Raw genomic sequence first — 25,750 nt, forward strand, 5'->3', positions numbered from 1 at the left:
CCTCAAAAAATTCCAGTAGATTTGTCAAGCATGATTTCCCCTTCGTAAATCCATGCTGACTCGGAATGATTCCGTTACTGCTATCCAAATGCTCAGCAATTTCGTCTTTTATAATTGACTCCAGCATCTTCCCCACCACTGATGTCAGACTAACTGGTCTATAATTACCCGTTTTCTCTCTCCCTCCTTTCTTAAAAAGTGGGATAACATTTGCTATCCTCCAATCCACAGGAACTGATCCTGAATCTATAGAACATTGAAAAATGATCTCCAATGCTTCCACTATTTCTAGAGCCACCTCCTTAAGTACCCTGGGATGCAGACCATCAGGCCCTGGGGATTTATCAGCCTTCAGTCCCATCAGTCTACCCAAAACCATTTCCTGCCTAATGTGGATTTCCTTCAGTTCCTCCATCACCCTAGGTTCTCCGGCCCCTAGAACATTTGGGAGATTGTGTGTATCTTCCTCAGTGAAGACAGATCCAAAGTAACGGTTTAACTCGTCTGCCATTTCTTTGTTCCCCATAATAAATTCCCCTGCTTCTGTCTTCAAGGGACCCACATTTGCCTTGACTATTTTTTTCCTCTTCACGTACCTAAAAAAACTTTTGCTATCCTCCTTTATATTATTGGCTAGTTTACCCTCGTACCTCATCTTTTCTCCCCGTATTGCCTTTTTAGTTAACTTTTGTTGCTCTTTAAAAGAGTCCCAATCCTCTGTCTTCCCACTCTTCTTTGCTATGTTATACTTCCTCTCCTTAATTTTTATGCTGTCCCTGACTTCCCTTGTCAGCCACAGGTGTCTCTTACTCCCCTTAGAGTCTTTCCACCTCTTTGGAATAAATTGATCCTGCAACCTCTGCATTATTCCAAGGAATACCTGCCATTGCTGTTCTACCGTCTTCCCTGCTAGGGCCTCCTTCCAATCAATTTTGGCCAGCTCCTGCCTCATGCCTCTGTAATCCCCTTTGCTATACTGTAATACCGACATTTCCGATTTTCCCTTCTGCCTTTCCATTTGCAGAGTAAAACTTATCATGTTGTGATCACTGCCTCCTAATGGCTTTTACCTCTAGTCCCCTTATCAGATCAGGATCATTACACAACACTAAATCCAGAATTGCCTTCTCCCTGGTAGGCTTCAGTACAAGCTGTTCTAAGAATCCATCTCGAAGGCACTCTACAAACTCTCTTTCCTGGGGTCCATTTCCAACCTGATTTTCCCAGTCTACCTGCATGTTGAAATCTCCCATAACCACCGTAGCATTACATTTTTGACACGCCAATTTTATCTCCTGATTCAACTTGCACCCTATGTCGAGGCTACTGTTTGGGGGCCTATAGATAACTCCCATTAGGGTCTTTTTACCCTTACAATTTCTCATTTCTATCCATACTGATTCAACATCTCCTGATTCTATGTCACCCCTTGCAAGGGAATGAATATCATTCCTTACCATCAGAGCAACCCCACCCCCTCTGCCCACCTGTCTGTCTTTTCTATACTTTGTGTACCCCTGAATATTCAGTTCCCAGCCCTGGTCCTCTTGTAGCCATGTCTCAGTGATCCCTACAACATCATACTTGTCACTCACTTCCACTTAACTGCTGTCAGATCCTCATTCTATTTTTGGTATGCTTTTAATGATTTCCATTGTCAGGATAGACATAGAATTCTGATTAACAGCGCTGATATTTCAACAATAAAAGCCGTGGGGAAATCTCAACTTCTAAAAAGACCACCATTTACTTTTGTCACTCACTTCCACTTAACGTATTTGTGAAATACCTATCTAATCTGCTAGTTTATGTTCATAACACATCTTCTCTATTCATTTTTGAGTTATCCTCTGTTGATTCAAAATTCTTTTCCATAGTAATTTTTGCAGCTTTCTTCATCCATGAGGATTAAAGAATTTTCTTTCACCTTCACGATAAAAGACGGCAGTCTTTTTTTGTCTTTGCAGTATTATTGTTTATTATGCTGCAATATTTTGTTTCGGGACATATGACAATAAAAGACTACTCATGGTCTTCAATCTTTCTAGCCTTCTCTTTAAATCTCTCTATTCCTACCCAATTTCTGTACAACTTAAAGTTTCATTTCAAACTTTTTCCAATTCTGATGAATGGTCTTTCAACCTGAAACAATAACTCAATTTCTCTCTGCATGGATGCTACCTAACCTGTTGAGTGTTTGAGATTTATAGCATCTGCAGCGTTATGCTTTTCAATTAAATTTTGAGAATGCTGGACATATTTCATCATAGATGTGCGAGTTACAAATTTTTAGAAACAGAATGGTTACCCTCAATTGAATAAGAAATGGAATTAAAATAAAGAACATATTGACTCGCCCATTAATTATTTCTTTAGACTCCCCACGAATGAAAACTTCACGTTCCGGGTTTACAATGCAGAGTGCATTCTTCTGACCAGTCTTCGGTTCCGCATCAATGACATCTGTGCATTGGTTCATGTTGACAGTTCCTTGTGGCAGGGTGCTCGGCTGAAAGACAAGAGATCAGATTATAATTGACAGCTAAAAAAATACAGAATACACACAATGCAATATCCTCTTGATATTCATATAACAATTTAGTAGTCCTCTAATCTCCAAAGGTGTCGGGCAGATTTAAAATTCTATACGAAATGGCTACCCAAAACAAAATCAGAAAGCATTTGGCACAAAGCAGATCCAAGTAAATTTCCATTAAAGTCTAGCCTCAAAGGTGAGGATTTTATGAGAAGCTGACGTTGCTCTACTTGAAGCATTGGAAGATGAGGGGAAATTTGATACGGGTGTATTTATTCCTTTTTAACTTTGAAAATTACAATGTTTTGCATACATTTTGTAGAGGACTTGAAGAATTTAGCAAAAAGTTAAAACAACATCAAAAATGTATTTTAAAACGCATTAACAATCACACAAAATCTAGCCATGATTTGCTGTGCACAAGTTTAAAAATGTTAAAAGTTGCTTAAATAACCATTGAGGAATTATTTGCCATTGAGTTTTGAGATCATGACCTGAGAGCGTTTGGTCCAGTATCAGAATATAGCATGGAAGGAAGTCTTTTGGCCGTCAAGTTTGTGCCAGCTCATTTAACAGCAATCTGGATCATTAAGATTCTCCAAATTTGATTTTTTTAAATTCTTTTAAATTTTATTTTAAGGTGAGCATTTAATTCACATTCACACCGCATTAGGGTGTGCAAATTTTTTTTCCTGATGTTGCTTCTGGCTATTTTGCAAATTATCTTAAATTATTTGCCTCTAAACTTAAATAGGATTTCATGGTTTGTTAAACTTGCAACTGCTCATGAGTGCTTCATCGCAGTTGACAGTCTTTTGCAATGCTATCTATTGAGGAGTGGAAAGCATGCGAGGAATAGCATACTTCTTCATCCATGAGGATCAAAGAATCATTACTTCAGCATGCTGTCCAAGCCAGGAAATAAGGCAGAATAATTAAATCAAAAAAAGGTAGGAAAAAAATCACAACGTAGAGAAAAATATTTTGATTTTATTTTTAAATCACCAATAATTGAAATTATTATTGATGCCAGACTAAATGCTCGCCAAGACTTAATATAAAGCTCCTCAAGACTTGAATAAATCGTAATCTTTTAGTGTATCAAGCAGAAAACACTGCAATTTCACATCAGTGTCAATGCCGAATCTCAGGGCAAGATACTGCTTCACCATAGTTTGTAGAATAATTCAGAAGCAACTTTGATGAATATGCATATATGCTGGTAGCTTCTGCCTAACTTACTCAACTATATGAGTATTGATATCTTTACATTACTCCTAGTGTAAAATCTGTGGTGGAGTTTTTCAGGTTTAAAATAAAAATAATATTTTTTAGTGATCTTCAAATCACTTTCCTTACTTACAATAATAAGCCAAGCAAAAGGTGGAAAGGATAAGGTATAAAATTAAAACCTATGCCAAACAGATCCCACCAGGTTGAATCAGTTTGCACGTCTGATCGCAGAATGAGAAACGTACAGCACAAACATGCCCTTGCAGCTCACCTCATCCATGCTAACCACTGATCCCATTTGCCCACATTAGGCCTGTATCCCTCTACACCTTTTCTAGCAAAATACCTGTCCCGTGTAATTGCATCTGCCTCCACCACCTACTTTGGCAATTCATTCTAGATAACCAATACCCTGTGAGAAAAACTTAACCCTCAAATCTCCTTTAAATTTATCTCCATCGCCTTAAGTCTGTGACCCCCTAGTTCTAAATTTCCCTGCCCTACAAAATGGATTCTCACTGTCAATCTTATTTATGAACCTCAATTTCATAAATCTCCAAAAGACGACCTGCACTGCTCCAACAAAATAATCCTAGTTTATCTCATATCTCCTTATAACTACAGCCCTCCATTCCAGGCAACATCCTGCTGATTCTCTTCTGCACTCTTTCTAATGCTACCACATTCTTCTTGTAGCAAGGTGACAAGATAATCATTTATCCTGACACAGAGTTAATAATCCATTTAAACTATTAACATATAAGTTTGAATCACTCTAAATGGAAGAGAAGCTCGTTAGAACAATATCCAGAGATATTTAAAAATATCTACATACGTTAACGGCATAATGAGGACTTATCACTCATTGCTCATTCTCAGATTTCCTTGATAACATTGAAGTGATCTTTTTCTAACCATTGCAGTCCATCTGTGGAAATTATTACAGACTTTTAACAGCGATTAAAGAAATACAATGTATGTCTTGTGATAAAATGTTAAGTTAGAATGGTGCACGGTGCATTACTTTGATGGAGAGTGGGGGAAGGGGCGGGGGAGAAGCTGGGCTGGCATCTGGGCATAGAAAGTGATCATGATGCCAGAATTCAGTTATCAGTTGCCAAGAAACAAAGTCTGGGGAGTAAATACAAAGAATTTGCAGATAGGAAAAATTAAGAATCATTGATGAAATAGCAAATAACAACTATAATCAAAACAGCGCAAAATATTATTTGTCCCATTGTAGACCACTTCCTATCTGCTCGTTCACACAAATGCCTCAAAACTCATTGGCCAGCGGTTCATTCTACAGCAAGACAATGATCCCAAACATACTGCTAAAGCACCAAAAGGAGTTTTTCAAAGCTAAAAATTCTTGAGTGGCCAAGTCAATCAACCGATCTGAACCCAATTGAGCATGCCTTTTATATGCTGAAGAGAAAAATGAAGGGGATTAGCCCCCCAAAACGAGTATGCTAAAGATGGCTGCAATACAGGCCTGGCAGAGCATCATCAGAGAAGACATCCAGCAACTGGTGATGTCCATGAATCGCAGACTTCAAGCAGTCATTGCATGCAAAGGATATGCAACAAAATACTAAACATTACTACTTTCATTTACATGACATTGCTGTGTCCCAAACATTACGGTGCCCTGAAATCAGGGGACTATGTATAAACACTGCTGTAATTTCCACATGCTGAAACCAAAATGTATAAAAATGTTATTAAAATCTGACAATGTGCACTTTAACCACGTGATTTTGATCTAATTGTAGACTTTCGAAGAGCTCCCCCTCCCCTCCCCCCACTCACCATAAACAACACCACAGTGACATGTATGGAGGCATTTAAGTTCCTTGGAACCATCATCTCCAGGGACCTTAAATGGGGGGCCACCATCGACTCCACAGTCAAGAAGGCCCAACAGAGGATGTACCTCCTGCGGCAACTGAGGAAACACAATCTGCCACAGGCAATGATAGTCCAATTCTATACTGCTATCATTGAATCCGTCCTCACCTTCTCCATCACTGTCTGGTTTGGCTCAGCCATTAAGTACGACATCCGGAGGCTGCAACAGATCGTTCGATCAGCTGAGAAGGTTGTTGGTTGCAATCTTCCCCCCATTGACGAACTGTACACTGCAAGGGCCAGGAAGCGAGCGGGCAAGATCATCTCTGACCCTTTTCACCCTGGCCACAAACTCTTTGAAGCACTTCCCTCTGGAAGGCGACTCCGGACTGTCAAAGCAGCCACAGCCAGACATAAAAACAGCTTTTTTCCCATGAGTAGTAGTTCTACTCAATAACCAAAGTCTGTAGTCTCTTTTTTGCTCTGGTTTATTTTCACCCACATGTTTAGACCTTAATGTTGTATCCTTTTTGTTGTGATGTGTTTATGCTTTATTCTTAATTGTTAACTGTATGTTTGTGTTGTCATTTGTGAGCGGAGCACCAAGGCACATTCCTTGGATATGCACATGCTTGGCCAATAAACTTATTCATTCATTCATCTCAAATTGTGGAGTACATAGGCAAATAAATAAATGATGTGACTTTGTCCAAAACATTATGGAGGGCATTGCAAGTACCCCACAGAACAGATTGAAAAAAAGCAAATTGTATTGCAGTGAATATATCCACAAAAGGAGGTTAACATTTTCTTTTCTGACATCTATGTACCAGGTTGACCAGGAATTTAGTACTTGTGGATGCTAATGCTCGCAAGGACCAGAAACAGACCAACCAGGAAGTCACTCTATTTGTCCCATCATGTATGGAGCAATTAAACTAGTTCAGAAATGAAAATTTAGCTAATTTTGGATTAATAAACAAAAACAATTAGAAGGTCAACAGTCCTTTGACTTTTCTGAAAAGTTATGATCTTTTGGATGATGGTTATGAGGTAATGGTAATGACGTTGAATGTTCTAGACATGCTGGCTTGTTAGGGAGCACAAATTTCCAGTCTGAAAATTTGAAATAAAATCAGAATAGGATGACTACCATATATCATTGCTCATTCGCAGTGTGGTGAAATCAGCAGAATTTGCAATGCGTCAAGCTTGTCTTTTAAATTGAACATAAATCCAAATACTGAATCATTTCATGGAAAACAAGTGCCAACTTTGTCATATTAAGTTACAGCAAGAGAGCCAGCATAATTTATGCACGTCAAAGGATTTTGTACTCCAGCTTTCATTCTCACATTAATTAGATTGCGATTTATTATAATAGCACAGCTGGATTCATGCTAAATTCAAATTACACAATAGCAGCTGTTGAATTTTAAATTCAGTTAAGTTGAATAATGGGGACCAAGAAACTACAGCATTGTCAAATTATATTAATACAATACATATTAATTCTGCTTCTCTTTCCATCAGTGTTGTTTGACTGCTGTGTTCAGCATTTTTTAATATATTTCTGGTTTTAAGGTTGAAAACCTGCTCCTGAACAAGCCATGCCGCACCTCAAACATTCCAGCGTGTCAGCAACATTTAACCTCATGTCCATCATAACTTTAGAGAAAATTCAAAAGCATCAGCTTCAAAGCTATCCGATGATTTGGCATTTGCATCCTGATTTTCTAAACCACTTCCACTATACGTGACACAGTTCAGCAATCTGATGAAGTACTTTCCACTTGTCTGGGTGAATGCATCTCCAATGTTCTGGAAGTTTGATGCAATTCACAATGTGCAGTGAGAGCACACTAAATGCACACCTGAAACGAATAAGGATACTTTAATAATAAACATATAACCACCTCTCCAAGTCACAGTACATCCTGACTTGGTAGTATGCCACTACTTCTTTTCCCACTCTGTATTCAGATCTTGGTTCTTTCCATTCAGCAATGCTCTGATGGCATCTTTATCAGAAGACGTTACTGTTAAAAACCAGCAGCTACTCATTTGGGAAAGTGAATAAAATTTGGACTTCACCGCAAAGCACATATTCATTGGTTCACAAGCACAGGAACAGGCTATTGGTCCACTTGGTTCACATCAATCGTGATCCCTTTCCATGATTATCCCATTTTGCCTGCGTTAGGCCCATATCTCTCTTGGGCTTTCCTAACCAAGTATCTGCTTAAATACTTTTAAACATTGTAATTGCATCAGTGTCTACCACTCCCTCTGGTAGAGTGCTTCAGATAACCACTGCCTTCTGTGTGAAAAATCTACCCTTCTGACCAAGGGTCACAAATTTTAGATCGTACCGGATCCAGAGAGAGCTTGTTTAGATCACATGGGATGTCGAGAGAGTGAGATAACTGACTTCATGGAAGGAAGTAGAGGGTGGGGGGGGAACATTGTGACTAGTGCATAGACATAAAATGTTGGAGTAACTCAGCGAGTCACGTTTCAGTTCAAGACCCTTCTTCAGCTGAATGTCACCCATTCCTTCTATCCAGAGATGCAGCCTGTCCCGCTGAGTTATTCCAGCATTTTATGCCTATATTCAGTGTAAACCAGCATCTGCAGCTCCTTCCTATACGTTGTGACTAGTGGTGTGCCTCTGGGATTGGTGTTAGATCTGGTGTTAGATTGGTGTAGTGCTGGGACCCCAGTTTTTTACAGTGTATATTAATGATTTGGACGAGGGAATTGAATGCAACATCTCTAAGTTTGCGGATGACACGAAGCTGGGTGGCAGTGTTAGCTGTGAGGAGGATGCTAGGAGGCTGCAGAGTGACTTGGATAGATTAGGCGAGTGGGCAAATGCATGGCAGATGCAATATAATGTGGATAAATGTGAGGTTATCCACTTTGGCGGCAAGAACAGGAAAGCAGAGTATTACCTGAATGGTGACCGATTGGGAGAAGGGGAGATGCAACGTGACCTGGGTGTCATGGTACACCAGTCATTGAAAGCAAGCATGCAGGTGCAGCAGGCAGTGAAGAAAGCGAATGGTATGTTGGCATTCATAGCAAGAGGATTTGAGTTTAGGAGCAGGGAGGTTCTGCTGCAGATGTACAGGGCCTTGGTGAGACCGCACCTGGAGTATTGTGTGCAGTTTTGGTCTCCTAACCTGAGGAAAGACGTTCTTGCCTTAGAGGGAGTACAGAGAAGGTTCACCAGATTGATCCCTGGGATGGCGGGACTTACATATGAGGAAAGACTGGATAGACTGGGCTTGTACTCGCTGGAATTTAGAAGACTGAGGGGGGATCTTATAGAAACATATAAAATTCTTAAGGGGTTGGAGAGGCTAGATGCGGGAAGATTGTTCCCGATGTTGGGGGAGTCCAGAACCAGGGGTCACAGCTTAAGGATAAGGGGGAAGTCTTTTAGGACCGAGATGAGAAAACATTTCTTCACACAGAGAGTGGTGAGTCTGTGGAATTCTCTGCCACAGAAGGTAGTTGAGGCCAGTTCATTGGCTATATTTAAGAGGGAGTTAGATGTGGCCCTTTTTGCTAAAGGGATCAGGGGGTATGGAGAGAAGGCAGGTACAGGCTACTGAGCTGGATGATCAGCCATGATCATATTGAATGGCGGTGCAGGCTCGAAGGGCCGAATGGCCTACTCCTGCACCTATTTTCTATGTTTCTATGTTTCTAAATACAATTTGTGGTTTATATCAACAATTTGGATGACAACGTACATGGCATGATTAGTGAGTTTTATATGACACCAGGTGGTACAGTAAAGATGGTCATCAAAAAGTGTAGCAGCATATTGATCAGCTGGGCAAGTGGATCGAGGAACGGCAATGGTGTTTAATACAGACAAGTGTGAGGTGTTGCATTTGGGAAGTCAAACCAAAGCAGGACTACAGTGAATAGTCGGGCCCAGGGGAGAGTTGTTGAGCAGAGGCATCTTGGAGTACAACTACAATACAATACAATACAATATATCTTTATTGTCATTGTACCCAGGGGTACAACGAGATTGGGAATGCGCCTCCCATACGATGCAATAATTTAAGTAATTTAGACAACAGCAACCCAACGAAACAATTGTGACAGTTTTAGACAGGGTAAAGTGCAAGTTGATCTATGCGTTGTGACCATCCGGCTCAGCAGGACCGGTTCATAGCAGCTATGGCCCTGGGGATGAAGCTGTTTCTGAGTCTGGAGGTGCGGGCGTAGAAGGCCTTGTATCGTCTGCCCGATGGAAGGAGTTCGAACAGACTGTTGCAGGGGTGTGAAGCGTCTTTGTGGATGCTGGTGGCTTTTCTGAGGCATCGTGTGTTGTAGATGCCCTCCAAGTCTGGTAGCTGTGTTCCGATGGCCCTCTGAGCTCTATGGACTACCCGCTGTAGAGCTTTCCTTTCTGCCTCCGTGCAGCTGAGGTACCACACAGGGATGCCATGCGTTAGGATGCCCTCTATGGTGCAGCGGTAGAAGGTCGTCAGCAGCTGTTGGGGTAGACCAGACTTTTTCAGTGTTCTTAGGTAGAACAGTCTTTGCTGTGCCTTCTTGTCCAGCGCAGCAGTGTTATTGGACCATGTTAGGTCCTCCGAAATGTGAGTGCCCAGAAACTTGAAGCTGGACACTCTCTCCACACTGTCCCCGTTGATAGAGATCGGGGCATATTCCCCGTTATGTGACCTACGGAAGTTGATGATCAGCTCCTTGGTCTTGGTGTTATTTAGGGACAGGTTGTTCTCCGAGCACCAGTCCGCCAGGTTCTGCACCTCCGCTCTATAGTTTGTTTCATCCCCGTTGGTGATCAGCCCGATCACCGTTGTGTCGTCTGCAAACTTGACAATGGTGTTGGTGTCGAATGCAGGAACACAGTCATGTGTGAAGAGGGAATAGAGCATGGGGCTCAGAACACAGCCCTGTGGTGTGCCGGTACTCAGGGTAATAGTGGAGGACAGGTGCGGGCCCATTCTCACTGCCTGCGGTCGTTCCAGCAGGAAGTCCAGGATCCAGTCGCATAACGACGAGCTGAGGCCTAGCTGGTGGAGTTTGGTGATGAGCTTGGTGGGGATGACCGTGTTGAAGGCGGAGCTATAGTCTATGAATAGCATCCTCACGTACGTGCCCTGTCTCTCTAGGTGAGTCAGGACAGTGTGAAGAGCCAGAGAGATGGCGTCCTCTGTGGATCTATTTGCCCTGTATGCAAATTGATGTGGGTCCAGTGAGTCAGGGATGCTGGATTTGATGTGTGAGAGGACCAGCCTTTCAAAGCACTTCATGACTATCGGTGTTAGGCCAACCGGGCGGTAGTCATTCAGGTTGGAGATCTTTGCTTTTTTCGGCACCGGAACTATGATAGCCGACTTCAGGCACTTGGGGACCATAACCAGAGATAATGACAGGTTAAAGATCCTGGTGAATACCTCAGCCAGCTGTTCAGCACAGTCCTTCAGTACCCTTCCTTGAACTCCATCCAGTCCTGCAGCCTTGCGTGGGTTGACCCTTTGCAGAGCGCGTTGTACCTCCTGTGTGCTCAGTTGCAAGACCTGTCCCTCCGCCTTGGCTGGGGTTCTTCCACTCAAGGTGGTTTTGCCAGTTTCAAAGCGGGCAAAGAAGGTGTTAAGCTCGTTGGTCAGTGCCTTATCGCTGTGGGGGCAGGCAGGGCTGCTCTTGTAGCCAGTGATGTCCCTGACACCCTGCCACGTGCTTCTGGTGTCCGTGGTGTTGAAGTGGTCTTCCACCCGTTGCCTGTGGGTGTCTTTGGCCCTTTTAATACCTTTGTTCAGGTGTGATCTGGCAACACTGTATGCTGAAGTGTCACCAGATTTAAAGGCATTGTTGCGTGTCCTCAGCAGGTTCTGTACCCCTTGTTCATCCAGGGTTTCCGGTTTGGGAACATCTTTATCTCCTTGTCCTCCGTGACATTCTCCACACAGCAGTTGATGTAGGAGAGCACAGTGGATGCGTATTCCTCCAAGTCTACCTCTGAACCATAGGTGGCCTGTTGTGCAAACAGGTCCCAGTCGGTGCGATCAAAGCAGTCCTGGAGTTGTAGGGTGGCATCCTCGGGCCATATTTTGACCGTCTTTATTGTGGGTTTGGTCTTGCGGATGAGGGGTTTGTATGCGGGCAGTAGAAACAGTGAGAGGTGATCGGATTGTTCCAGGGGTGGGCAGGGGAGAGCTCTGTAGGCGTCCTTTACGTTGGTGTACACCTTATCCAGTGTGTTTGAGCCCCTGGTAGGGCACTGCACATGCTGATGGAATTTGTGGAGCGTGGCTCGTAGGTCGACCTGATTGAAGTCCCCTGCAACAATGAAGGCACCGTTGGGGTGGGCATCCTGCTGCTTGCTGATGGCCGAGTGCAGCTGTGCTAGCGCTAGGTTAGCATTAGCCTGTGGGGGAATGTATACGGCCATGATGATGACCACCGTAAACTCCCGCGACAGATAGAATGGCCTACATTTGAGCAGTAGGTACTCCAGGTCTGGGGAACTACATAGTTCCCTAAAAGTCTCCAGGTCTGGGGAACTACATAGTTCCCTAAAAGTGATGGCACAGGTGGATAGGGTGGTATATTGGTACATTGGCCTAAGTTGTACATGACATTGGTAGGCCACATTTGGCATATTGTGTTTAGTTTTGATCAGCTTACTATAGGAAGGATATCATTAAGCTGGAAAGAGTGCAGAGAAGAATTACTAGGATGTTGCCAGATCCCAAGTGCCTCAGGTATTGGGAGAAGTTGGGCAAGCTAGGATTTTAATCCTTGGAACACAAGAGGCTGAGGAGGTACTTAGCGAGTTGTATAAAATCATGAAGAGAATAGATATGGCGAATGCACAAAGTCTTCTACCCAGCGCAAGAGAATCAACAGCCAGACATCATAGATATATGGTGAAAAGGGCAAGCTTTAATAAGAACACAAAGGGCAACTTTTTCCACTCAGAGTATACAGTAACAACACTATAACAACTAAATAGCAACAGGTACATGGATAAGAAAGATTTAGAGGGATATGGACCTAACACTGAGAAATGGGACACGCTTAGATGGGCCAATGGCCTATTTCCATGCTGTCTGACAGTCTCCACTATATTTCTCCTCTCTCGCCTTAAACCTGTGCCCTCTGCTTCTACATTGCGCCTTTCTACACCCCTCAATGTGATATACCTATATACAGGTAATGGCTTTTTAGTTTAGTTTAGAGATACAGTGCGGAAACAGGCCCTTTCGGCCCACCGGGTCCACGCCGACCAGCGATCCCCGCACATTTACACTATCCTACACTCACTAGGGACAACTTTTTTTACATTTACCAAGCCAATTAACCTACATACCTGTACGTCTTTGTAGTGTGGGAGGAAACCGAAGATCTCGGAGAAAACCCACGCAGGTTACGGGGAGAACATACAAACTCCGTACAGACAGCACCCGTAGTCGGGATCGAACCCGGGTCTCCGGCGCTGCATTTGCTGTAAGGCAGCAACTCTACCGCGGTGACATACTTTAGCTAGAATTAGCCCCTTCCATTGCCAGAGCAAGGCCACATGCAAACTGGAGGAACAGCAACTCGTATTCCACTTGGGTAGCTTACAACCCAACGTTATGAACATTGATTTTTTTCAATTTTAGGTAACTGCACTCTCTTCCCTGTGCCCCACCTGGATGTGAGTCCATTTCTCCCAGAATCCCATCCCCCTTTCCCCTTCTCCCACTATCCCCTCCACCTATATCCCTTCCTTGGGATTACATTTCACACCTCAACTCCCCTTATTTCACAGCCTTTTGCTTTTCATCTCTGGCCCTTGTCCAACTATCTGACAATTAAACCCCCATCATCTGTCCGCCATGCCTGGCCTTGTCCAGCTCTCACCCCTGTTCCAGTTTTCTTCCCCCACTACAATCAATCTGAAGAAGGGTCACAACAGAAAACACTGCCTAGTTATATCCTCGAGAGATGCTGCCTGAATCGCTCAGTTACTCCAACACTTTATAAACCAGGGCATTCAGTACAAGGCACAAAGACAAGCATATCAAATGCTTCTTCACTACCCTATCTACCCTATCTCTACTTTCAAGTGGCTATGGACTCGAACCCCAAGGTCTATCTGCACTTCAATGCTCCCACGGTCGGTCATTGTACTCGGTTACTATAATTTGATTTCCCAAAGTGCATTATATCACATCTGTCTAGATAAAATTCCATAATTCCACCCATCCTTCTAGCTAATGTCTGCTGTATCCCGAGACAATCTTCATTATCTATGACATCACCAATTTGTGCTATCTGCAAACTTATCAAACAACCATCTACATTCTCACCTAAGTCATGTATAATCATATACACAACTATCATTTATCATTCCACAAAAGGAGGATCAAAAATAGATAGGTATTTAGAAATACTAGACTGAAGAAAATCGGTTGAATACAAGTCCTCAATTGCAGATTATATGCTGTCTCCTCTCTACAAAAGGGATTTCAAGACAGGTATGGATGTGGAATGTTTCCATTAGTGGGAGAGTCTAGGACTAGAAGTCATAGACTCAGAATTGAAGGACATTCCTTCAGGAAGGAGATGAGGAGGAATTTCTGTAGTCAGAGGGTGGTAAATCTGTGGAATTCTTTGGCACAGAAGACTGCGGAGGCCAAGTCAATGGATATTTTTAACTCAGATCCTTGATCAGTGTGGGTGTCAGTGGATATGGGGAGAAGGCAGGAGAATGGGGTGAGGAGGGAGATAGATCAGCCATGATTCAATGGTGGAGTAGACTTGAAGGGCCAATTGGCCTAATTCTGCTCCTATCACATGACCTGATGATGAACATGTATACATACAGTAATTACAAATACAAGAGTGAAGAGTATTTAATTGTCATATGTACCAACAACAGAACAATGATATTCTCACCTGCTGCAGCTTTCTGCAGGTCCATAAATGCAATAACGCAAGTAATAATCAAAAATACAATAAATTAATAACCATAAGCCTAATAATGCAAAAACCTACACCTTTAATGCACCAAATGCAGTCCATTGAATACCGTGGTTGCTGAGGTTAGTGTTGTGCATCATTCACAAGCCAGATTTTTGCTGGAAAGAAGCTGTTCTTGAATCTAGTGTGGTAACCGTTTTCAGGCTCCTATACCTTCCTCCCATAGGTAGTAGTGAAATGAGAGAGTGTGGCCAGGATGATGTGAATCTTTGAAGTTGGCTGCCTTTTAGAGGCAGCGCCTCCTATAAATCATCTCGATGGTGGGGTCAGTACCTATGATGGAACAGGCAGTGTTTACCACTCTCTGCAGTTTATGGCTGATCGTATCCTCTGATATCAGCAACCAGCGTTCAAAGCTTTGAAGTGTTAAGAACATCTTGCCATATGGACTACCCTTTGTTCCCAAGAAAGAAGAGGTCACGTAGGTCACGATGGACACGGAGGTCCCGAAAGACACATGAAGATTTATAGGGTATTGTAAACTTGCCATATAAGGCAGCGATGGAAAAATACTGGCACATGTATTTAGGGTATAAAAGGTGTGTAAATGTAAGCTTTCGGAGAGAGAGGCTACACTGGCTGCCTGAGCGTTTCTGAACGCTCCAGTATCTAGGTTCTCTCCCACCTGGGTGAGTAGAATAAAGAGGTTAAACGATTTTGGTTGTCTGACTATTCTGTTAATAGGTTACGAACTACAACAAAGCAAGCGGATTTTATTACTGTAGATGGACAAAAAGGTCATCAATTATTTCTGTGCTGTACGACTATGCGAGTCCAAAACCAAATCCCTGGGTGGATTTGAAAAAAAATTGACCAGCTACCCAAATTATTTGGCTTCCAAAACAACTGAAGCTAGATAACATGCAGCTAATCTATAATTTCCTCCCTTCTACATATGATCAATTGATTGATTTAGAACAGTTCCTATAACACTCATGATGTTCACATATTTCAGGAGAAAATATAACCCATTGCATAATCCTTCACTTCCTCCATCTTTACTATGACCATGTGCAGTTTACATGATGCACTATACAAGAACCTGCACAGTTCATCACATAGAAAGCCAAAGGTATCAGAATGAGAACAGCTACAAATTCCCCTCCAAATGACACACCAAGCCGAATTAGAAACATCCTGCAACATTAGTGCAATTATTGTCTGCAATTTCCCAGACTTGATACCGACCTCGGGTCCTGTTTGTTCTGGAATAACCAACCAAGACTTCACCAAATGTAGAGAGAACAATATCAAAAAGCTAAATGTGAAAGTGTGAAATAGCACAAGAAAAAATAAGTTGGGAATTTAATCAGAATCATTTTTTCTATGTAAAAAACAAAACATTTGGCATATTATTTGAATATGCAGTTGTACTTGGGGACTATAATGTGCTCCATTCACATTTTTAAATATACTTTGGATCCTCCCTAGATTTCTGGTAACCATGGAAGTTACAGAAAGTTGCAATGGCAAGAAATGCAAATTATTTGACTACAACACAGCATGAAGTAAGTTTTCCAATTTCAACTAGTTTGACGGAGTTTAAATAAAAATGATTGGACTTCTTTGCATAATTCTACACGTACATGTTTTGTTGAACCAAAAGCTCTCAGATTTTTATGTTCAGTTTGTCAGGTTTCAAGATATAACTGCGCTGCTTGAAAATGGAGGATTCTTGTGCATTTCAAATTCTATGAAGCATCATATCAGTTATCACAAAAAAATTAAATGTATAAAGAGACAATATATTTTCCATCATTTTCAACTGTTAAGCAGCTTTACTGAGTGATGGAAAAAGTGACTAAGGCAATCATTCATTCTATAACCATTTATAGCCTAACTGTCCATTCTTAGTAGGACTCTCGTCATTCCCTGACGTTATTTTACAAATAGATACTGAAGCGCAAAACCTTTGGAATGTAAATCACAGGCATGCCCACAGGGTCTGTAGTTTTTATGATTCAAGGATAATTGTTCCCAAGAACTTACAGTAACAACTGCTACATAGCCAAATATGGCAATTTTGGTACAAATCACAGAAAAAGGTTCTAGACCAACAAATTGTGTGTACCACCAGTCACCCTGCAAAGCAAAAGTGAACATGGTTCTTTATTTTTACAATATTTAAATTAAATTCAGCTGAATTAAACTGGAGGAAAATGACATCAATTAGTCTTTTCATTGCAACACCATTTTCTATCACACTTTTAGGGAATCACATAATTAATACTGACCTCAAGATTAGTGTTTCTTTTTACTGAGGAATACTAGAAAATGCAACTTAACAAGGAGGATGAGCACATTTCTACTAAGACCATCCAAGTGTTCCTTAACCAGAAGCTTTGGATGAACCAGGAGATCCATAATCTACTGAGGACCAGACTTTGGCATTCAAGTCAAGCAATCCAGAGTCAGGTGTGGGCCAGGTAGGAAGACATCAAGATTGCAAAGAGACACTTCTGGACTAAACTGGAGGCTCCAATTGACACCTGGCAACTGTGGCATGGCTTGTATGCACTCACTTCCTATAATGCAAAACCAGGTAGCTCAAGATGGAACGACATATCACTCTTACACAAGCTCAATACTTTGTATGCTCGCTTCAAAGCATCCCCCAGGTAACCTTGTGATCTCAAAGATTGATATCAGAAGACCTTTTAAGGGAGAACTGCCAGAAAGCATCCACCTCTGATTGTGTACCGCATTCTCAAAACCTGCACAGACCAACTGGCAGGAGTTTTCATAAACATCCTAAACCTCTCAATACTGCGGGTTTCAAATTCTCCACCTGCTTTAAAAGGATATCCATAATATCGATGCCCAAGAAAAGCAAAGAACATGCCTCAACAACCACCAACCAGTGACACTCACATCCATTGTGAAGTACTTTGAGAGATTGGTTACGTCACATCAACTCCTGACATTGTAATGAACTGGACCCACTTCAACTCATCTACCGCCACAGCCGATGCAATCTTGCTGGCTCTCCGCAAAGCCACTTGTACCAAAGGCAGGCTGTTGTTCATCATCTCGGCGCTTAATACCATCATCCCTTCCAAACTCCATCAAAATCAAGGAATTGAGTCTTTGACCCTTCCTAAGTTACCGGATCCTTGACTTCCTTATTCACAGCCTCGGTCAGTACGGATTGGTATTGCATTGGTTTATTATTGTCGCATATAATATGATATAGTGAAAAACTTTGTTTTGCATGCTATCCAGGTAGATCACAGGTGTAATCATATTATACACAGGTACTACAGGAAGTATGCAAAAGGAGAAATAAATTGAATGTGAAATATAGTCTACTGAAAGAGTCAATAAAAAAAGTGCAAATGCCAGTAGATTGGAAGATCGGGACCATGTCCTTAACAACGGCAACACCACCTCCTTGCTGACCATTGGTACAGCCATTTCAAGGTTACATGATCAGCCACCTGCTCTACTCTCTCCATGCAACTATATTCTGACATCTAGACTTGTACACAATTACATAGTGTTCGTAATCTAAGACACAAAACAATATGCGTATGGATGATAAATCATTAAAGTCATTATTAAGTTATATTTACCCATCCCCCTCCAGAATAAATGCACTGCCTGATACAATGTTATAAACAATTGACCTGCAATGTGTGTGAAATTTACTAATTTGAGCCTCAACAGAGAAAGATAAAGAACATTTATTTTAGTTCTGGTATGTCAACGAATACCTCTACGGGTGATTGAACACAATTGACAGCAGACGTGATTGTTCATCGAACCCAAGTGCTGTGACCTTTCCCCGGAGCTGGTCCCAAACATGAGCCGCTTCTCCGAGATAACCAACGTGCCATTCCATGATGCGATGCTCACAGTATGGGCTACTCCTGCACACTCTACATATCCTTGCCTTCAACTTACATCCGGACACACCGTGGAGGTTCGTTTTACCATCTGACAGTAAGAAGGGACACCATTGGAGGTCTCACTACACGCAAAACCTTCCCCTTTATAATCAGGAACCGGTGGTGGAGTGTGTTGCACAGTACAGTGCCACGTCATAGATTTTTAAGTCTTTTCAAGGACTTACCAACTGCCTGTCACTTCTATGGCCTGGAAGAGTCTGTGTACTTGTGTGTGTATTTATGGAGTGTGAGAGATTGCAACCCCTGTTCGAGTATCTTCTCCTCAGGTTTTGGCTTAATTTCAGCCCCATGCTCCTGATCTTGGGTCACCCTGTACGGAGGAAGGTGGGTTGGTCAGGATCTCTGTCAGACTGCTCCTGGGCCCGACCAAGATAGCCATTCACAGGTCCAAGCAGCAGGCAATCGTAGGTTTTGCCCGAGCCAAATGCCGCCCCACTTCTGGGCTTACGTCTGTGCCAGTGTTCCCGTTTGTGCCAGTGTGTCCCGTTAAAAACCTTCTGGCTTTTAATTTCACCTAGATTTAGGGTCATTGACTGTGTTCAGTCAAAATCACTCAGGCTTGGACAAAATTGGTAAATATTTATACATTTACCACAATAAGGAATTGTTTCAGTTTATTGCAGTCAACCGTACTCTTATACAAGATCACAACCCAAACCAGGCCTGGAGCCCGACCTTCAGAGCACTCAATGTCACCGCCCAAGTCCCGGATCCTTGAGCACAGAACAAAATGGCTTACTCCATGCACCAACTCATGGGCCTGACCAGGAGCAGCCACCTACCTAGGAAACATGAGAATGTGCTGCACTGCAGCTGAGGCTGAAACATGGTCACTGCGGGCAAACATCCAAGCTATAAAAACATGCTGGGTGAACTTAAAGCTAGACTCACCCACCCTAAAAAATTGAGAGACAGCTGTGTGCTTTGTATTGCACAGGGCACATTCCTGCTTCACCTGCCCGCACCATACAACACAAGTGCTTCACCAGGGTGAAGGTTAGGGATGGAGGGGTCAGCTTCCTAATCAACTCCTCATGATGCCTGGTCGTGGCAGTCCTGATGGGCTCCTTTCCGCTGGACTCAAAATAATTAACAGGGAAGCGTTGTCCTTACGACCCGTCGGAGGAATTCACTTCAGCTATCCCGACGGCTGTCTATCCGATGCTGCTACTGCAAAGCTTACCCTTGAGGAACTACAAACAGGTACAAACAGCCCAGGAACGATGTATCCTGATGCCTTTTTCCTAAAAGCCAGGGACTTCAAACACCTAAAGAGTGTGCTACCAAGCCCTCCGACATTGCTATACAACAGAAGACTTTAACCTCACCACCTTTTGGTAAATTTGACCACCTGGCTATGCATCTATACTAGCAGAAATCTAAGCGGGGGAATCCAATCCAGAAAGTGCTGGTCTGAGGAAACAGACGAGATCCTTTGTGACTGCTTTGAGGCGGTGGATTCAAGTATTCTGTACATTCAAGTATTCTACGGCCAATCTAAATGAGTACGTCAATGCCGTCACAGACTTCAGAAGAATGTAGAGGATTGTGTAACAAAGATGACAATATGTGCGTTTCCCAACCAGAAACCATGAAAAAGCCATGAAGTCCTCTCACAGGTGAGTCAAGTTTGCACCGTTCGAGTCACATGACCCCAAGTGGTACAAGAAATCTATTTATAATCTTCACAAAACCATCAAGGAGAGAATACCAGACCAAACTATAGTCAAAAGGCAACGATATTGATACCCGTCGATTGTGATAACAGGCTGCAAAATTAGGTCAGGCAGTATCACTGGCATGGCAACAATGTGCGCCTACCCAACTACGTTTGCTTTGAACAGAAGGTCGGAAGTAGGACATCATCTGCCCCATCAGTCTCGGGTACACCTGTACCCAAAGTCGCTGCAGCAGATTTAAGATTGGGCTTCATGAGAGTGAATCCACAAAGGTAACTGCCCAGGTGAAGTCCTCAGTTGCGTCCTCAAGACCTGTGCTGGCCAGCTGACAGGAATATTCACACATTCTTCCCCCAGGGTCTTAACTGCTTTAATGGGGTCAGTGTGGAGAGAGTGTCCAGCTTCAAGTTTCTGGGCACGCACATTTCGGAGGATCTCACATGGTCCACTAACACTGCTGCGCTGGTCAAGAAGGCGCAGCAACGATTGTTCTACCTAAGAACACTGAAAAAGTCTGGTCTACCCCAACAGCTGCTGACGACCTTCAACCGCTGCACCATAGAGAGCATCCTAACACATGGCATCCCTGTGTGGTGTCTCAGCTGCACAGAGGCAGAGAGGAAAGCTCTTCAGCAGGTAGTCCATAGAGCTCAGAAGACTATCGGAACACAGCTACCAGCCTTGGAGGACATCTACAACACACGATGCCTCAAAAAAGCCACCAGCATTCACAAAGACTCCTCACACCCCTGCAATAGTCTGTTCAAACTTCTACCATCGGGCAGACGTTACAAGGCCTTCTACACCCGCACCTCCAGACTCAGGAACAGCTTCATCCCCAGAGCCATAGCTGCTATGAACCGGTCTTGCTGAACCGGATGGTCACATCGCACCGGCACAGATCTACTTGCACTTTATTCTGTTTTAAAACTGTTTCTAATTTGTTTCATTGGGTTGTTTAAATTAATACTGATTAGCTAATTAATTTATTGCATCGTATGGGAGGCGCATTCCCAATCTCGATGTACCCCTGTACAATGACAATAAAGATATATTGCATTGTATTGTATCAAGAAATTAATTCTCACTATTGGTTATTGTTTTAAAGTGCAGGCAAGTATGTTTGGAAAACAAATTCTATGATTAGTCTATCAGAGTTTAATTTCTAAGATATTAATTAAGGTGTTTGCCTTGTTAAAAAAAAATGTCACCTGAAGAGCCCGAAAGGAACAAGTTGTACGGATTAAAACTATAAGCTTGTAATATTAACCAAAGTTATTTGTGTGTCTCTGTGTGTGTGTCTGTGACTGTGTATGCGACTCTGTGTGCATCTGTGCGTGTCTGTGTGCGCCTCTGTGCGTGTGTGTGTCTGTGTGTGTATACACACTGAATTTTTTTTCTCTCTTTTATTATATTGTTTACAGTGTACTATGTTTACATATTCTGTTGTGCTGCAGCAAGTTAGAATTTCAGTGTTCTATCTGGGACATATGACAATAAAACACTCTTGACTCATAAAATTTGTAAAAGGGACACATGCCTAAACTCAGCAAAATAGTATTTTACATTATCTGACATTCTTTAACATTGCATTTTTGACTTGCTTCGTTAACAGAGATCTATAACCTCGAAATGTAAAATAACATAGTAACCTGCAAAGCATCTCCTAGCAAAACATAACATTTTGTATCAAACAAAAACAGGAACAGGAAGGAGGTATGACTGGGGTGGGACAAGTCTTTGATTATGTTCGTGGCTATTCCTGGGCAGTGTGAAATGTAGGTGGATTCAAAGGTGGGCAGTCTGATCTGTGTGATGGACAAGGCTACATCTGCAACCTTCTGCAATTTCTTGCAATCTTGGGCAGAACTGTTCCCAAACCAAGCTGTGATGCAACTCGACAGTATGCTTTTTAAATGGTGCATCTGTTGAAAGTTTGTGAGAGTCACTAGACACATGCCGAATTTCCTCAGTCTCCTTGGGAAGTGGAGGAGTTGGTGTGTCTTCTTGGCTTACATATTAATGTGATTGGTCTACCACATATCATTGGTAAAATTAAAGCCAAGAAACTTGAAGCTCTCAACCACCGACACTTCCACACGGATTGGCGCATGTACTCCACCATGCTTCTTTAAGTCAATAACCAGTTCCTTCATCTTGCTGACATTGAGGGAGAGGTTATTATCCTGAAACCATGGGCAGGATACTACTGCTGAGTATTTCCAGAATTTTAGTAAACTTCCCTAAATATTGCCAAGGTACCAAGGTAACACCCACGTTAAAACTAAAAGTTTAATTCCTTTGTGATGGAAAATAACATTGTAATTTAAAATGTATTTTGTCATACTTTTTCAGATTTCCAGCATCTGCATGCTTTCTGCTTTTCAAATAAAAGTCTGTATTTTTTTGCCACGTGTTCAGTGGCTAATTATATATTTATGAATCAATGAAAGACCAAAACAACTACAGAAAGTATGTAAAATATTTTAATGGCTGGATGACTGTGATGGCAAAAAACAAATTACTTGTAACCTTCACAGGAAAAGATACAGCAGATAAGCTGGCTCCTGAAGTCAAAAGGATTGCCAGAAAAGGAAAGGGAAAGTGATATGACCAAGCACATATTAGATGGCAAGAATGTTTTTCCACAACACTGGAATTAAACAAACTTCTAGCATAAACACAAATGTCACCTTGACAGTGTGGCAATATTTAGGAGTATTAGATAATTAATGTCAGAATTAACGTAATTGATTAAGTGCCACACCAGAGATTTAAGTTTCTAAACTACCCTGAAATGTTTGTGCATTAGTGTAGAAGAAGCTATACCTTTCAGAGATGCCATATTTAGGATAAAATGCTTAACTGGCATTTCCCCCTGCCCACCCTACTCAATAGCTAAAACTAAAATAGAAAATACTGGGAGCAGATTAGGCAACATCAGCAGAGTAAAAAAAGTCAACATTTCAGGTTAATGATTCTTGATCATGAGCAAAAGGTATATTAAAGTGAGATGGAGGAGGTGAAGAGAGAATGTCTATGATAGAGCAGAAAAATAGTTTACCTTGGCCACGCATTTATGATATCCTTTTATACCATTCCATTTTATGTTTCCCATGATCCCATCAACTCAGTCAAATCAAGTGGTCAATTAACCTATCAACTAGCACATCTTTAGGTTGTGGGACGAAGCTAGAGGACCAGAGGAAACCTATACAGGCTGGAAGTCAGGATCGAACCAAGATGGAACTGCAAGAGAGCATTCTAGTAGCTACATCATTAAACAGCAGCACTGAAGTGCTTCCAGTCATTTCTGCAAAAAGCACAAAGTGCTGGAATAACTCAGTAGGTCAGACAGCATCTCTGGACCTACCGAGTTACTCCACCACTACATTTTTTTCTCAACATTCCATCTGATGATCCTGGAGTCCAGTCTTTTCTGATTTCGGGATGGTTTTCCAGTAACTGCACTGATTTGCTTCAATTATTGCTGAACACCTGCCAGAACTTGAAAAATGTACATTTTTGGATTTATAAAGTGATAAAGGTAATTGAAGGTAAAGGAACTAAAAGTTAAGATATTTATTAGGCAATTAAATAATAGGGGATGCAAATATTAACATGAAGAAATTAGTTTAAAATTGTTTATTATTGGGAGATTGGGGCGTGGCTGTGTTCTGCAGCTGCGGCTCACCGGCAGTCTCTCCGTTTTTTTTTTGTGTTTTTTAGTCAATGTTGATGTTAAATGTACGTTTTGTTTTATTTTTAATTCTGTGTATGTAGGGGGGTGGTGGGGGGGTTGGGGGAAACCTTTTTTTTAAATCTCCTCCTCAACGGAGATGCGACCTTTACCGTGTCGTATCTCCGTTCGCGCTACGGCCTAACATCGTGGAGTCGGCGGCCTCCAGCTGGGATCGACCTCGAAGACTCCGGTCGCAGGGCCTGGACTTACCATCTCGGAGGCTTCGGCCGTGGGCCCTGCAGACCGCAACATCTGGAGTTCGCAGGTCCCTGGCTGGCGACCGGCTTTTGGGAGCTCCAGCCGTAGCAGCTTCGACCGCCCCGAAGCACGAGGCACGATCAACCCGCCCGCAGGCCCTTCATCGCCCTGCGTGGCTCGGCCGCAGCACTTTACATCGCCCGGTGGGGGCTCAGGACTCTCATCGCCCTGCGTGGCTCGGCCGCGGCATTTTCCATCGCCCGGTGGGGGCTCAGAACTTTCATCGGCCTGCTCGGCTCGACCCTGGGACTTTCCATCGCCCGGTGGGGGCTTCAAGGGGTTGGGAGCCTCGACTACCTCGTGGCGCCACGGGAGAAGAACGAGGAGGAGATAAGATTTTGCCTTCCATCACAGTGAGTGTATGCCTAGAGCAATCACTGTGATGGCTGTTTTGTGTAAAAAATTGTATCTGTGTGTCTTGTGTTCTTTAATGTCTACTGCCGGACCCTGACGTGAGAGGACGCTGGCGTTGATTATTCGCCGCTTTTCCGTCAGGATAGTTTGTCTGTTTGTCTGTTTGTTTCTATGTAAATTGTATTTGTAAAGCGCTTTGTGCATGTGTTAAGGCGCTATATAAAATAAATATATTATTATTATTATTATTATTATTATGCACATTAATAGGAAATAAACATTTTCCAAAATTAAAATGAATAAAAATCTCATTATTTATTTAGTCAGCAGCAGCCACTTTAACCACTCTTGATCACATTTGATTAGCACCCCAGGATTTTAAAATCCACCAATTAATTAACTCATCCCTCCCCACCCAAACCACCCCGTCCCCAGCTACCTTCCCCTGCAACTGCAGAAGATGCAACACCTATCCCTATATCTCCTCCCTCGAATCTGTCCAGCGACCCCGATAGTCCTTTCAAGTTAGGCAGAGGTTCACTTGCACCTCCTCCAACCTCATCTACTGTATCCGTTGTTCAAGATGTGGACTCATATACATCGGTGAGACCAAACGTAGACTGGGCGATTGTTTGGTTGAAAACCATCACTCAGTCCGCCTGAGCCTACCCAATCTCCCGGTTGCTAAACAGTTTAATTCTCCTTCACATTCCCAAACTGACCTTTCTGTCCTAGGTCTCCTCCATTGTCAGAATGAGGCTACTAATGCAAGTCTATATTTTTGTTAATAATTGTGTTTCTTTACTAACTCATCACATTACTAATTATGTAGGAAAATAACTGCAGATGCTGGTACAAATCGAAGGTATCACAAAATGCTGGAGTAACTCAGCAGGTCAGGCAGCATCTAGGAGAGAGGGAATGGGTGACGTTACGGGTTGAGACCCTTCTTCATACTGATCAATGGGTGAATTTTTGGGTTGAGACCCTTCTTCAGTCTGAAGAAGGGTCTCGAACCGAAACTTCACCCATTCCCTCTCTCCTAGATGCTGCCTGACCTGCTGAGTTACTCCAGCATTTTGTGATACATTACTAGTAATTATAGTCATTCACGTATGAAGTGGCTTGCTCCACGCAAGAATTTCAATATATGTTAGATATGGTTAGG

At 42.5% G+C, this 25,750-nt stretch overlaps 1 protein-coding gene across 3 annotated transcripts in view; it reads right to left on the reverse strand.

Annotated features, from left to right (window-relative positions):
• Nucleotides 1-25,750, reverse strand: part of LOC144594525 (uncharacterized) — a 208,110-nt gene that overhangs the window by 134,179 nt on the left and 48,181 nt on the right. For all 3 annotated transcript variants that reach the window (XM_078401186.1, XM_078401183.1, XM_078401184.1), the window contains exon 4: nucleotides 2,358-2,509. In XM_078401186.1, coding sequence (XP_078257312.1) covers nucleotides 2,358-2,509 — 152 coding nt within the window. The remainder of the gene's footprint in view (nucleotides 1-2,357; nucleotides 2,510-25,750) is intronic.

The sequence above is a fragment of the Rhinoraja longicauda genome, chromosome 6, assembly GCF_053455715.1.
Source record: "Rhinoraja longicauda isolate Sanriku21f chromosome 6, sRhiLon1.1, whole genome shotgun sequence".
Lineage (NCBI taxonomy): Eukaryota > Metazoa > Chordata > Chondrichthyes > Rajiformes > Arhynchobatidae > Rhinoraja > Rhinoraja longicauda.